This window comes from Rhynchophorus ferrugineus, unplaced genomic scaffold (assembly GCF_030347505.1).
Source record: "Rhynchophorus ferrugineus isolate W39M unplaced genomic scaffold, kcgeb_rfMv2 rfM11, whole genome shotgun sequence".
In the NCBI taxonomy this organism is placed as follows: domain Eukaryota; kingdom Metazoa; phylum Arthropoda; class Insecta; order Coleoptera; family Curculionidae; genus Rhynchophorus; species Rhynchophorus ferrugineus.
In genome coordinates, this window is record NW_027472590.1 from 30,321,443 (window position 1) to 30,336,257 (window position 14,815).

The following is a 14,815-nucleotide window of genomic DNA, read 5'->3' on the forward strand; positions in this document are numbered from 1 at the left end:
AAGTTTTGAGGAAACCATGTGAAAGAGTAAAAAATTTCAAATCACTTGGTGTTTCATGTAATTTACTTTCCTTAAAAATAGGCCTGTAAAACGAACAGAGTACATTAGATCTCTGAATAATATGACCACAGAGTGTAAAGTCTTCCTCCCTATCAGTGCATATTCAATCAAATCGAATTATTATGGGATGTGGCAAAGAATTACTACAAGAGATATACAGAAATATATATAGGAAAGAACTGTTTGAATATGTGGAACCGATTGTACAATAACACCCTTCACTTTGGATAAACAGAAGAAGATACTGACAAATGATGGAATTATGAACTAGTATGAGATTGGAAACCAACAGCTTAGTTAATGAAATGAATACTAGCTTAGAATGTAACAGGGGGTGAATGAAATTTTCTGGGTGTGGGATTATGACTAAATGCTAACAAGATAAAGGCAAGGTGATGAAAGTGAAAACAACTAAAATTGGGTATATAAGTATTATAGGATAATTATAGAAAATTATATGGTAGGGTGTAAAACACTTATGTTCATAGATATATGAGTAATTATATATAATATGTTCACTAGATGTACTATAGTGTTAAAATGAATTATATTTTATATTATGTTTGTTCCATTATTTATATTAGAATGTTGTTATATATGGAAGATAAATTAAACTAAAATTGATAAGATGTTAATGTTAAATACGGCGACTTTTTACCGTTTTGACGTGATCTATTGAGAAGACGTGACTTCACCTGATACTTTGAACAGACTATACCTGTATTTAAGTGGTTGTAAAGATAAATTGTAGGTTAGCCGCCAAAGACTAAAATACTGTTAATACATAGATTAAAAATACTATGTGGGTTTAATATATTACTGGTTATTATGAAAATATCCCTGAAAATATGACAGATATACACCAATTGTCGGCTTAGTGGCTCAGTGGTTAAGGTGACAGGATGGTCTTCCTACTATTTTTTTAACCTCTTAGAACGTCAATAATTCGCCAGTGTGCAATAAGTATTACTATATGATTTCTGTTATATAATATAACCATCCTAACATGTAGAAGATCACTTCAGTAAGTGATCTGCTGTAACTTATAATCTAAATCTTATTCTAGAACTATTCTGACTTATTCTAACGACTATTGTAACACATTCTAGAGATTATTAAATCTCACTCTATGTGTATATAAATCAGTTCGTATGGTAGTTTGAGAGCCTACGCACTTCATTGTCATCGCGCACATTTAACTGTTTGGCGAGTGCATTGGGATGCACGAATAGTGTTTCAGAGTACTTCGCATTAGCACTTTGAATCACACTCGTTATGGGTTCTAAGGGGATCTCGCGTTGAATCAGTTTATTAGACACGTAATGTGGGGCATCGATAACGACAGGCAACACTTTATTCTGGTACTAACCTCTGGAGGATATCTATGTTAGATTTGCTAGTATGTAAATACCCTACAGTTTAATACCATAGGTCCAAATGGGCCTAAGTATCCACTTTATGGCTGTGATTGTAATTGTAGATGTATTTATAGGCACAGTGGAAATTCCGACAAGGAATAACCATCTCAGTCAGGCCAGTAACCAGGCTGGGTAAGATCGGACGTCTTCTGGGATGGTCTAAGTTATGTCCTGGCCGGTCGGAAGGCTTAATGCCGAGGACAGTGGTTCGGAGCCCACGTTAAATAGCAGGTCCAGTCCAGATAAACCCTCGTTGGTTAAAAAGAGTCTTTAAAATATATCGAAATAATATATTTCAAAAAATTTCTCGAATCATTGTACATATATTTAGCTCTGTTGACCTGGCAACAACCGTATAATCAAACGGTGCATCCACATTCAAAACACTGCAAGCAAGGTTCGTCCACACAATCCATCCGGTGCTCCGAAATCGGAATGCCCCTAGCGTGCCGCCGGTAATTTTAAAACAGTATCGCGTTTCCTACTTAATTTTCTCGACTCCCGGGTTTCATGTTAAATTAGACGAAATTGGACCAGGTCTTAGGTGTCTCCAAATAATTCAATAATAAAGGGTTTCCCGGCCCGGCTGGGTCCCAGACTTCGTTATCGATTTCGTTGGGGATCGACCCCCCCCCTCGTCGCCGCCGCCGTCGTCCCCGTCAATTAAGAATATTGACTTATAATCATTCCTTTGCGGAATGCCTCGGCCGCGATTTACGTGGATCCGGTTGGACGAAGTCCGGGACAGCGAACGGTCACGACAAAGAAAACAAGGTAGACGTCTGATGTAAATTAAGCCGTACGGATTGTGGTTGGCTGATTTCGGGTACCTTTGACAAATTGCCTTCGGTACGTGAGGTTCACCTAAAGCGAGTTACGTATTTTCCGATGCGAGGGTCGCCTTTTATATTTCGGGATTTCGGTAAATTAGTATTTTTATACAAAAATCGATGTTACCAGGCGTACCGCAAAGTCACTATCGGTTTTTCCAACAGATACCGCTAGGTTTAAAGTATGTAATTTTATGTTTTTACATAGGTGTCATTTTATTCTAATGAAATCAAGATTCAAAGCTATACATGCTATATTTTGCGATAGTAACGCCGTCATAGGTTTATATTTCTTTAAAAATTTCAGGTTTCCTGCCAGAAAACCTGTACTTGCGGTACGCATTATGTCACATTTATTCTTTAATTAAAAGTAACCAGTGAAAGTTATCTCCTTCTGGTGGAGAGTTACGGTGAGAATGCTCTAATTTTGAAAACATGTGAGACGTTATTTCGAAACTTCAAAACTGATAATTTTGATATGCAAGGCAAATAATGTTATGATAGATCATTTAATTATAATAATATAACTTTGTGTATATGTCACAAAATTATGTTATTATTTTTGTATAGATTGGGCTCGGTACCGACTTCATAGTTATCAGTTGATAGTAGTTAAAATAATAATGTAAACAGATAAATATATTTCGGTACGTATTAAGCTGAAGTGTGTGTAACAGGTCAATTCAAAAGTGCCATAGTAAAATAAATTTTTTTGGCAAAATTAGTTTTTTTTATTCAACATAATTCCCTTCAAGGGTGACACACTGATTATAGCGGCCCTCCAATTTTTCGATACCATTTTTGTAGTACGACTTCGGCTTTAACCGTTTCGGCGATCACCTCTTCATTCGACGAACATTTCATCCCAGCGAGCATTTTTTGAGATCTGGGAACAGAAAATAGTCCCTGCGGGTCAGATCTGGAGAATACTTTGGATGAGGAAGCAATTCGAAGACCAATTTATGGATTTTTGCCAAGGTTTTCATTGACTTATGACATGGTACGTTGTCTTGGTGAAGCAGCACTTTCTTTTTCTTCAATTGCGGTCGTTTTACGGCGATTTCGTCCTTTAAACGGTGCAATAACACTATGTAATAGTCGCTGTTGATGGCCCTTCCTTTTTCAGGGTAGTCAATGAAAATTATTCCATGTGCATCCCAAAATGCAGACGCCATAACCTTGCCAGCTGACTTTTGCGTTTTCCCACGCCTTAGAGCGGCTTCGTTTTGTAAACTCGGGCGCACTGCGTGGCTTTTGATCTGAAGTACTTCCGATTTTATGTCATATGTCAGCTCAGAAGGAATATTGTACCTAAATATTTGATTATTATAGATAGAAAAGTATGTGGAAACAATGTGCCTGACTTTGAAATTAAAGGTTGAATTTCTCTCGATTTCCCTGGATTCCACCAGCATATCCTGATTTGGTTCCAATGGGACTAATTCGGTAGTACACTCTTTCGAATAAAAGAAGAATTTTGAAAATCGGTCCACTATTGACGGAGAAGTCGGTGAACATACATTACAGTCGAACATAGAACCTCCTGCTTTTTAAGTGCGTTAAAAAGTAATGGTTATCACTTGAGGAAGCCTCCAAGACCGAATCGTTTTGGTCGCAAGACAATGCTCTATGTTTGGCGGGTTAAACAGTTAATAGCGATCGATGCCGACAATAAATGATCAACTTGAACCATATATAGATCGAGAAACATTCATAACGGACTCGAAGATACGGTGAAGTAATTTTATAGCAAGACAACGCGCTTTCTTATAGAGCCAAACCGGTCAAGGAAGCGTTGAGAGCAGTGGGATAGGATATACTATCGCTTCCGCCGCACTTTCCAGACCTTGCCCCATGTTGCCAAATTAGGAAGAAGTTAGAAAAAGGCTCGATGAATGGTTTTGCTCAAAAGACTAAAAGTTTTTTTTGGGATGGCTGCCATAAATAGTCTGAGAAATGAGGAAGATATATAGAATCAAGAGGTGAAACTTCAGAACTTGAATCAGAATAAACCTGAGCGTCGTATAATTATTTTAGAGCCTAAAATGAATTTTGAAATCAAATGAAAAATTTAATTTTGCAAAAAAATTGAGTTAAATGAATTTGAATACATTTCTTTTGGTGGAAATTCAAATTTCACAACGTACAGCAAGGTGATACAAAATTGGATTAAATCGTTTTAAAGAAACCAGAACCACTAATGAACATCAATCATTATCTCATAATAATGCAGGCTTTTAAACTAATTCGGAGCTATATGAAGCGGTATGTTAAATAATCTGTCCATATTGGCTGTCGCACGACATAACATATATATTAGAAGTTCATGCAACAAACGACCTAACTAATAGTAGGCATAATAGTAGATACATTTTTCTAAAACATTAATTCAACTAAAATTACAGCTTTCAAACAGGTAATGTTCATATCGCATGAGAATTCTCATAATTTATTTTTTAAGCTTGCGTCGTAATTTAAGACCGCTCACTAATCATTTAAAAGCTTAATTTGTACGAATCCCCGCCATTTTATATAATAAAACTTTTAGAAAATATAATGGCTGGGATTAAGCAATATTATCATTAATCTTCTTTTTTGCTTGGGCTTGGTGGCGCAGTAGTAAAGGCGATGGGACGGTCCTCCTACTGTTGCGATGGCCGCGGGTTCGAATCCTGCTGGGGCATGGTCGTAAGTTTATGTTTGTGATTATTTGAAATTTGTGAATGTTCTAAGCAAGAGTGTAAAATCCGACAACGAAAATGATCCCAGTCACGCCAGTAACCAGGAGGGTAAGACCGGATGTCTTCTGGGATGATTTATAGAGTTGGTCACTGGCCAGTCGGTAGGCTTAATGTTGAGGACCGTGGTTCGGAGCTCACGTTAAACTTTAGGCCCAGTCCAAATAAACCCATAGTTTGTAAAAGGAGAACAACAAAAACAATAATTTTTACTTGGTACACGTTATCTTTATAGAAACTTAATTTTCTAATATATTTTATTTGTAGTTTTAAATTTAGTTATAAGGCGTAGAGAAATGTTAATCAACATAACCTAATTGTTCAATGGAAATGGATTGGACATCTCTCTACGTATAATAACAGATTTCCATTTAGTATTATTGCATTATTAATTACTTTTGTTATTATTTTCTTATTTTATTTGAAGAAATGTGCATCCTAAGTCTGTTAAGCCATTAGTTTATTTTATGTTTATAAAAGTTATATGACTCCATCTTATTTAACAAAGAAAATTAGCAGCAGCTATCAGATTCGTCGTAAGATGACCCGAAAAATAATGTTGGATATTGAACGACCAAATGCCAATAAGTATCAAGATAGTTCAATTATCAGAGCCTATAAGAGAGCAGAACTTACAAAAGATAAGTACAAAATCCATAATACTTATTTTACCATCTTGCCCTGTTAAAACTATACTTGGTTTCATATTTACATTTTTATACACTCTTAGAGTAGCAATATCCTAGAGATAGGATATCTATATGGATCGAATGCATATTTGTTTCGAGTATATTTGTTGTCATAAATAAACCTGACATAAATAAACTCCAAGCACTTTTACATATAGTCTAATCAAAGTTTTTTATATATACGTCATCAATATATTTAATGTATTGCCTGCCGTAATTTGTAAATTCGTTTTAGAATCAGACAATATTTTTATTATCATTTTATTCTAGTTAAAAAGGGACACAATGCTGTCTGACTAGTTCGAACGCGTAAATGAAAGAGCCTGTCAAATTCGTCCGGTTGTCAGACGTATACAAAATTCTTGAAAGCAATAATCATAAGAGGTTATCAGTCTAAACCTATAAACTATTGTGACCGTATAATTAACTGTAGCTTTTTGATGTACTATAAAGTTACAATAAGTTATATTTGATAACATTTTTGTTCAATTATTTTATTTGGATTAGAATTTTTTTGTATGTCAAAGCCAAACTGAACTAAAACTCAGAGTTAACGCGGCAATATTGCGATGTTTTGACCTCATAAATTTAGATGACGTATGTACAAAATAACTTTGAATAGACTATACATATATTAGATGCCTAAATAATTTTCTAGACAATATATGGAAGCATCTAATATTAAACAAACAATGTACTCTCTGCTATTCGTTTGTCATTAGTCACTGATCATTCGTAGATCGATGCTGGTCACAGCTGTTAAAACCATATCCAATTATGAGTAAATAGAATATATAATTAAACTAACATCTTGGTTATTGCATTGCTCCTTTACTAACTCCTGTTATAGTTCGACATAATGCATAATGTCTCTATTGCATGTAGTGTCCATCAATGAATCACTTACCCTATTAATTCATCATAGGCACTTCGGTAATCAATCAAGGGACTAATTGCTAGGGCACCAACATAGTTTACTTACACCGTCTCGCATCATTAAAACTTTATCCTTGGAGGAGCCGGCACAGCGAAAGAGAAATAAACGTGAATCATTAAGGTTGTTTGCTCACTTTTATTGATTGGCTTCTGACTCGTTTCTATTAATTACAGTATAAATAAAATAAAAATGTTTGGATTGGTGTTTTTTTACTGATTACTAGCCCCTGGCTTTTCTGTTTTCCATTAAAACGTTTCTAATAGGTAACTATTGTTTTGTACAAACCATTTCTGGATATTTAAATTTGAATTAAACCAATTTTAAGGGAAAAGCTAATTTAGTTACTCATTTTTATGTGGAAGCAGTGAACAACACTAATGTTGCATTATTATTGATTATAATTGATTTAATGATGAAAGTATGAAATATCATTGTAAACCGCTAGCGAGTAATCTAATTTAACTGTAAACTTTAACAGGCTGTACTTAAAATAACAATTTCCCAAATAGCCCTAATCACGCAACGCTCAGAACTGATACTTTGGCTTCCATTGTATTATTTTATTGGAAGAAATATGCTGTCGAAGCCTATGAAAGAGTTTATGATGATGCTGCTTCGCCATATCCCAATGGCCGGTTTCTTCAGACTAAGAACCTTCAGACCGCACATCAAACTGAGTGAAACTACCGACTGCAGGTGCCTACGGTTGTCAATGGAATAAATTCGGCGACTTATTCTTGCAAGCAAGATCAGGAATAGCGATAAAGCTTTACCTTATAAGAGTTGTCAAATATATACGGTTGTAGTTCAAAATCTAAGTTCTGTCACACCCAGCGTTCTTGTCAGACATCTGATTGTGATTATGATGTGTTGAGATCGATACAAAATGAACTGACTGCTACATCATTTTAAAATGCTCAAAAAGTGCATATATTGTTACCAAACTAACATCGTCCTTAAGAAAGGTTCGTAGAAATTGATGGAAAACATTTTGATTGAACTTTTGATTTGAACACTAAGTGATTCAGTAGAAAATATTGTAATTGTAGTTGTTTGTTAGTAGGCTAAGTTAGATTATAGTTAATTATTGTTAGTTGCTAGTATACAACTAACAATGAACAAAGATAAAAAATATTATAGGGTAGATATTCAACCCAGTCAGTATATAATAAGATTTTATTTAACCAGCAAGTCTTTTAACCAATCAACCAAGCATAAATAATAGAAGTATTACACAAATATTCCAAAAGAAGGTACTGCGAGGTATTGTTGAGGCTTCATAGTGCATTCGTATTGTCGATAACGTTATCTAGGACTATGCTTAAAGAGTTTAAAAGTTTTCCAGCTCCTGGATAATCATGGCTTAGTCAGCAGATTAAATAGAGTAAAGATATTTGATCTAGTTCAATGAAATTAAAAGTAAAACTCAGCGCATATTAAAAACAGTGACACAAATGTTAGGCTGAAAACATCTATTATAAGATGATTATTTTGTAATTTTAAAACAGTAGTATATTAAGATAATAACAAATAGAGTTTTAGAGTTAATTTAATGAATGGTTATAATAAATAATTTTTCAAAAGCATTCATTATAATAGAATATTCAAAGGGTTGTTTTTAAACACATTAGAATTCTAAATTATAAAGTTCCCCCATAGCCTCCATATCTCATCTAACGAAGCGCGATAGAACCGAATTTGATACACCGTAATTTGCAAATTTATTACATTAAAAATGCCGGCTTGAATGTTCGACCGCGTAAATTCTACACCTCTCCGGGGAAAATAAGAAACATCACAATAAATTTACGAGGATAACCAACGCAAACCCCCAACAGCTCACCTCCGCCACCCGATCCTACACTAGTCGAGCCTAGCGTGTCTCCCCTCTTACACTCCCCCACCCCCTGCGCTACCACCCGCCGCCCTTTTTCCAGCGTACAACGCGCACCGTTCCAATTTGATTTACCCCGTATAAGAGGTAAATTCTAATTAAACCATCAAACTTGCCGCGCCGAAAATTTATTACACTACAAAGGGGTAACATTATCTACCACCTGGCGGCCAAGAGAAGGATAAATAACCGCGGGTGATCAGATCAAAGGGGCGTACATATTTTATGCTGGTGGCGGGGGAGGTTGGGGGGCGAGAGGCCCTCGCCCTTAGCCGGGCGCCTCCGACGAAGACGACGTGGTTCGCGCCTAAGCAGCCCCCCGAGTCTAATTTAAAAGCTTACCATAGTGGTGGTAGACGCTGGCGTCTTCCGGAGCGAGACGTTGGGCCTTCCTGAACCACTGCTCCGCTTCTGCTGAACGACTCATCTGGAATTACAAATAACCATATAGCTTCAACATTTTGGGGGGTTAATAGGGGTTGAGGGTTTGGAGAGGTCTATTTTATAATACATAACAGATCAATTGAAAAGTCACCGGCCTACCATAGTGAAACACATATTTTTGGCAAAATTAGTTTTTTTTTATTCAACATAATTCCATTCAAGGGTGATACACTGATTATAGCGACCCTCCTACTTTTCGATACCGTTTTTGTAGTACGATTTGTCCTTTCAAAATAGGTCTCAGTTTCGGCGATCATCTCTTCATTCAACGAAACATTCCTCATAGCGCGCATTGTTTTGAGATCTGAGAACAGGAAATAGTCGCTGGGGGCCAGATCTGAAGAATACGGTGGCTGAGAAAGCAATTCGAAGACCAATTCATGGATTTTTGCCATCGCTTTCACTGACTTGTGACACGGTGCATTGTCTTGGTGAAGCAGGACTTTTTCTTCAAATGCGGCCATTTTTCGACGATTTCGTCCTTCAAGCGGTCCAATAACGCTATGTAGTAGTCAGTGTTGATGGTCCTTCCTTTTTCAAGGTAGCCAATGAAAATAATTCCATGCGTATTCCAAGATACAGACGCCATAAACTTGTCAGCCGACTGTTGCGTTTTCCCACATTTTGGAGTGGGTTCATCGTATGCAGTCCACTCGGATAACTGTCGACCGAGACAAGTCTTTCCGTTAAATGAAGTAGTTTCCCTAAATTCTTTCGCATTTTATAACATGATTTTAGTTAGGATTCTGAGGAGACCATACGGCTGTTTTCTTTTGAATTGATTCAACCAATCGCAATCAAATTAATTTAGAAAAAAAAGGAGACAGGTTGTCGTTGGATTGGCAACATTTCCTTAGTTTCTTGAAGCGTTTCTTGGGTGTAATTAAGTAAAGTTCGAACAAAAATATCGCAGCTGAAGCTGCAAGGTCATAAAAGATCGATTAAAGGTGTTCAAAGACCCTAGCCATTAACTATTCCAAGAAACAAACAAGCTATAATAAATTATAGTGACTGTATAATTATCTGTCGTTTAAGTCCTTCGATAATATATGCATTAGATCAACTAGAACGTTAAAAAAATGTTTAATTTCACATGTTTTGATATATTTTTGTCAGCCGATATTTTTTCAAAAAAAAAATCATATATTTCTTAGACACTATAAAAAACCTTTCAATTATTTTTAATATTTTGAAATAATATAGCTTATTCAATTAAGTCATTAATTAATACTAGTAATGGTACATCCTGTGGGAATCAAGTTCCAATCCATCCAATCCATCAGGATTTATTAAATTAATCGTGTTTCTTCCATAATATAGTAAGGGGAATAATTAAAAAATAATATGTTATTAATGTGATCAGAAACTTATTTAATATTTATTCATTATACATTTATATTTATATTGATTTGATGAGCTAATGCTGAAAAAATATGGGGAGAGAAATGTTTTGCAGACATGGCAAATATATTAGGGAAAAGTACAGTGAAGTGGTTAAATATAGTTTTGTCAAGAATGATATACACAGATGCTAACAAGAGAAACTAAGCAAAAATACAGTGATGTTAAAATGACTTGACCAAGGAACACAGCAATGAAGAAAACCAGAACTAAACGTAATAGTAAAAATGTTCTCTAATGAAAGTAAAATACGTTACTTGGATATACAATTGTTAATTAGGTGAACCAAGCCTCCAAGGAATATCATACACTAGATTAAAAAACTGCCATAGAAATATATCTCATAGGTATTGTAGAAAATAGTTCAATGTAAATATAACAAAACAACCTAACACTACAATCTGTAGCGACTATATAATTAACTGTTGTTTAAGTCGTTCGATAATATATGCATTAGATCAACAAGAATGTTAAAATAAATTATGTTTGATTGCATTATTTTTGTTTCATTATTTTATTTAGATTACAAGTTTTGTTATATGACAAGGCCAAAATCAACAAAATTTGAAAGTTGATGCGGCAACATTGGATCCTGTTGACGTCATAAATCTAAATGAGTTTAGTTCACTGTTTTATTGAACGGGCTATAGTAATGTTGTGCATGAAAAAACATTACAGCAAACACTATGTTTTTGAAAATGTCTTATTCAATTATTCACTGGAACTATTTTGTGGAACTGGAACCACCTGGATATTCAGATAGAACTTCGACACTTAGGTTAGGATTTTTTTCGAACCTCAAATAATTCCTGAAATCCGTTCATTGAGACGGACTTGAGTTCTTTCAGATGTCTGTTATTCTATATATTCTCTGTATATTCTAGTCTATATATTCTCAATTTTAACATACAAGCATGTGTTTCTTTATTTATTAATCCATATTTACGTTTGTAACATAAAAGTAAGAAAGTTTCAGAAAGGCGATCACTAGTTTTTTATAAACACATGCAATCAGGATTCTTTACATCAGTTTTCACATAAATCCTGAAATGCGTTCTTTAGTAGCTTTAAATTATTTCAGTTAATTATTATTCATTCTTTCTTTTTGAAAAATTTGGGAATTAGTAATCAAGACTGATTGATTAGTAAACAAGTAGTTTACAGGAAAACATGTATATTCGTTAACTTCAGCGTCTTCACGGTAACTGTTGATATAATATATCCTCCTTATTTATTTAAAATTTTCGGCATTATCAAATAACGTATGGTTTCCTTCAACAGATAACAAAAAAATAACCAAGAAAAACACCCTAAAGTTGATAAATACCTTCCAGACCTACTCGTCAACAAAAAAATATCAGTTGATCTACGGACCTACATCTAGATATAAGTGTGCGCTAGAATTAATTAAAGGAAAAAGTAAAATATATTTTATATTCCACCGGCAACGGTCTGGTCCCTATTAAGCTTCGAAATAACGAAGCGCAAAGAACTAATTTGTTTGAGATGGCCGAACTTTTTCAACATTAATTAATAAAAATTTCACGGTATCGCTTCTCGGAAACCCATTAGACCATTCGATTATATTAGAGCGGCAATGAATATTCATCGAGACAAATCGAGAAATATTTACAGTACGGAGCTTTTGGCGAGGCGCGTTCCCTGCAATTAGCATTCCCCCTGCCTTCTCCATTCAATTAGGAGGCGCATAAATTTGCCCTTTCATTGTCGCTTTATTCTTGGCGGCACACGAAAATGTATTTGAAAAAAGTTGTGGGAAATAACGCCTAGGCCTTCCGAATAAGATGCGGTAAATCATTTAAAAGTTCAACTAATTCTCTGAAATTCTTTTCAATCAATTTCGGAAAATATCCATAATTTTTTAAAGCCCTGATATGTCGATAATTTCACCAGAAAACAACTAATGTACTTTAAAAACTTTTTTTGCAAAGAACGAAGAGGCTGCAATTAGAATCAAGCGACAATTAGGGTATTTATGTATTAGAAAACAGACCAAACCAACTAGTTTGTTTTGGAACATATCTTCGAAATAGCACTCTTATGCCCCAATTTCCATGCTGTTTCTCTATGGAATGGTTTTGCACGTTTTGGCGATTCCAGACCTCAATAGTCTACCGCTAAGAAACTAAGCTACGACAATCTGTATGTGGTCTTTTTTCCCTTTGGCCTTTTTCGTCGAACTGCAAACTTCTGTCCAAATACCAGTACATTAAGTTAATTCACAGCAACTTCAGTCCGCCTTTGGTGGCTTTACGACTTGAATTGTAATGCGTATGCCGAGCATCCACGGTCTAAGGGTTTCTTTCAAAGTTTTAATGTGTCTCACTTCCAACTAGGTGTCTTTGAGCACATTAAATTCACCTTTTGTAAACTTATTACTTCATTTGCGATATTTTGCCCGAACTCCATTTAAGTACACCAAGGAATGCTTCGAGTAATAATGGAACGATTGCCAATCTAACGTCTACATGTTTTGTTCTCAACAAATTTTACAGTTTATTGACTTAAAGTACCGAGTGTCGAAAGCGTAGACAAATCAATATATATATATATATATATATATATATATATATATATATATATATATATATGGATTTTTGACACCATTCATTGTCTTGGTGAAGTAACACTTTCTTTTTCTTCAAATGCCTCCGTTTTTTTGGCGATTTCGTCCTTCAAGTGATCCAATAACGCTATTTCGCTTATTCCTTTCTCAAGGATATATATATAGACTGTACGTGATGAACCCGCTCTAAAGCGTGGAAAAACGCAACAGTCGGCTGGCAAGATTATGGCGTCTGTATTTTGGGATGCACATGGAACAATTTTCATTGACTACCTTGAGAAAGGAATAAACATCAACAGCGACTAATACATAGCTTTATTGGATCGTTTGAAGGACGATATCGCTGAAAAAACGGCTGCATTTGAAGAAAAAGAAAGTGCTGTTTCACCAAAACAATGGACCGTGTCAAAAATCCATTAATTGGGCTTCGAATTGCTTCCTCATCCACTGTATTCTCCAGATCTGGCTCCCAGCGACTATTTCCTGTTCTCAGATCTCAACTGAGGCCTATTTTGAAGCAAAGGACAAGTCGTACTACAAAAATGGTACCGAAAAGATGGATGGTCGCTATAATCAGTGTATCACCTTTGAAGGGAATGAGTTTTACTATGGTAGGCCAGGGACTTTTCAATTGACCTGCTGTTTTATTCTAAAACGTTTTTTTTGTGTTAAAAATCTAAGTTTGGTTTTTTTTTTACTTTTGAATGAGTTCGTTATATTGTGAAGTCGGTTCAATTTTATTTTGTAAAAATATATTGAAAAGTTTTATTTTAAAAGAAAAAAAAAACAAGAAACTGGTGTTTGTTTTAGATAACTTACTTCGGCAACAAAATAAATACTCATCATCACATTTTCACGCGAGAAGCCGATATTCTGGCAGGACAACCTCTATCGGGTCCTCTAACATAGTTTTATTGTATGTTTGGTTAACGGTGAAGCTAAACTCTATAATTGATTAATAATTAAGCTCGCCAACTCGGCAGGCGAGCTACGCAGCACACCTTTCGTTAACAATATTTTAATTAATATACTGTTACGCTGCCATTCATAAAGAAACTTGCTGACATAATAATCAGGAAAGTTTTATCCAGAAGTTTAAATGGATTTCCTCCATGTATATGGCAATTGAAACCGTTATGGCCCGGGAGTTTAACCGAAATTCTGCCTTTGGATAAAGTTTAATTTTAGCGGGGCCTACGCAGGTCGGGTGTGGAAATTATCGCCGGACAAAATGGAACAAAACCACGAGCATTAACGACGAGAACGTTGAGGAGACCATAGAAACGGGGACAGTTTTGTCTCGCTATTTCTGATTTTTCGATATAATTCGCTAGATTTTCGTTATTATGTCGTTAATTAACACTAGTGATCGTTCTCTGGAGCATATTCGACCAGAGATTATAAAATTAAACATGTTTTTCTCATAATAGAATAAAAAGAATAATTTAAAAATATTACATTCACAGTATTTTCAATAAAAGAATGATTGAAAAAATGATTGTGATATAAAACATTAATTAAATAATAATTGTATATAAAAGCATATTAAAATATATGCAAACTATTTCAAGAACTAACGCTCATTAACCTATTTTAAATTCTATATTAAAACCTATTTTAAAGTAATCATTTCTCATCGCCAAGTTTCAGTAATCAAAAAAGTATTGCTTGAGAAATTTAAAATAGTTCACATTATAAAAGGAGTATCATTAGTAAGGTTAATTTCAGAACTGTAACAACTTCAATGCATCAAATATAAGTAACAGGAGGGGAAAACTCCCGCTACCATTTTGATTGCATGCCATCTTGGTTATGTG

General features: G+C 34.9%; 1 protein-coding gene across 2 annotated transcripts in view; it reads right to left on the reverse strand.

Moving 5' to 3' along the window:
• The window catches only part of LOC143205184 (protein O-mannosyl-transferase TMTC2), a 456,770-nt gene that overhangs the window by 35,988 nt on the left and 405,967 nt on the right, over window positions 1–14,815 (reverse strand). For both annotated transcript variants that reach the window (XM_076418306.1, XM_076418305.1), the window contains exon 10: window positions 8,909–8,993. In XM_076418306.1, the coding sequence (XP_076274421.1) occupies window positions 8,909–8,993 (85 nt within the window). The remainder of the gene's footprint in view (window positions 1–8,908; window positions 8,994–14,815) is intronic.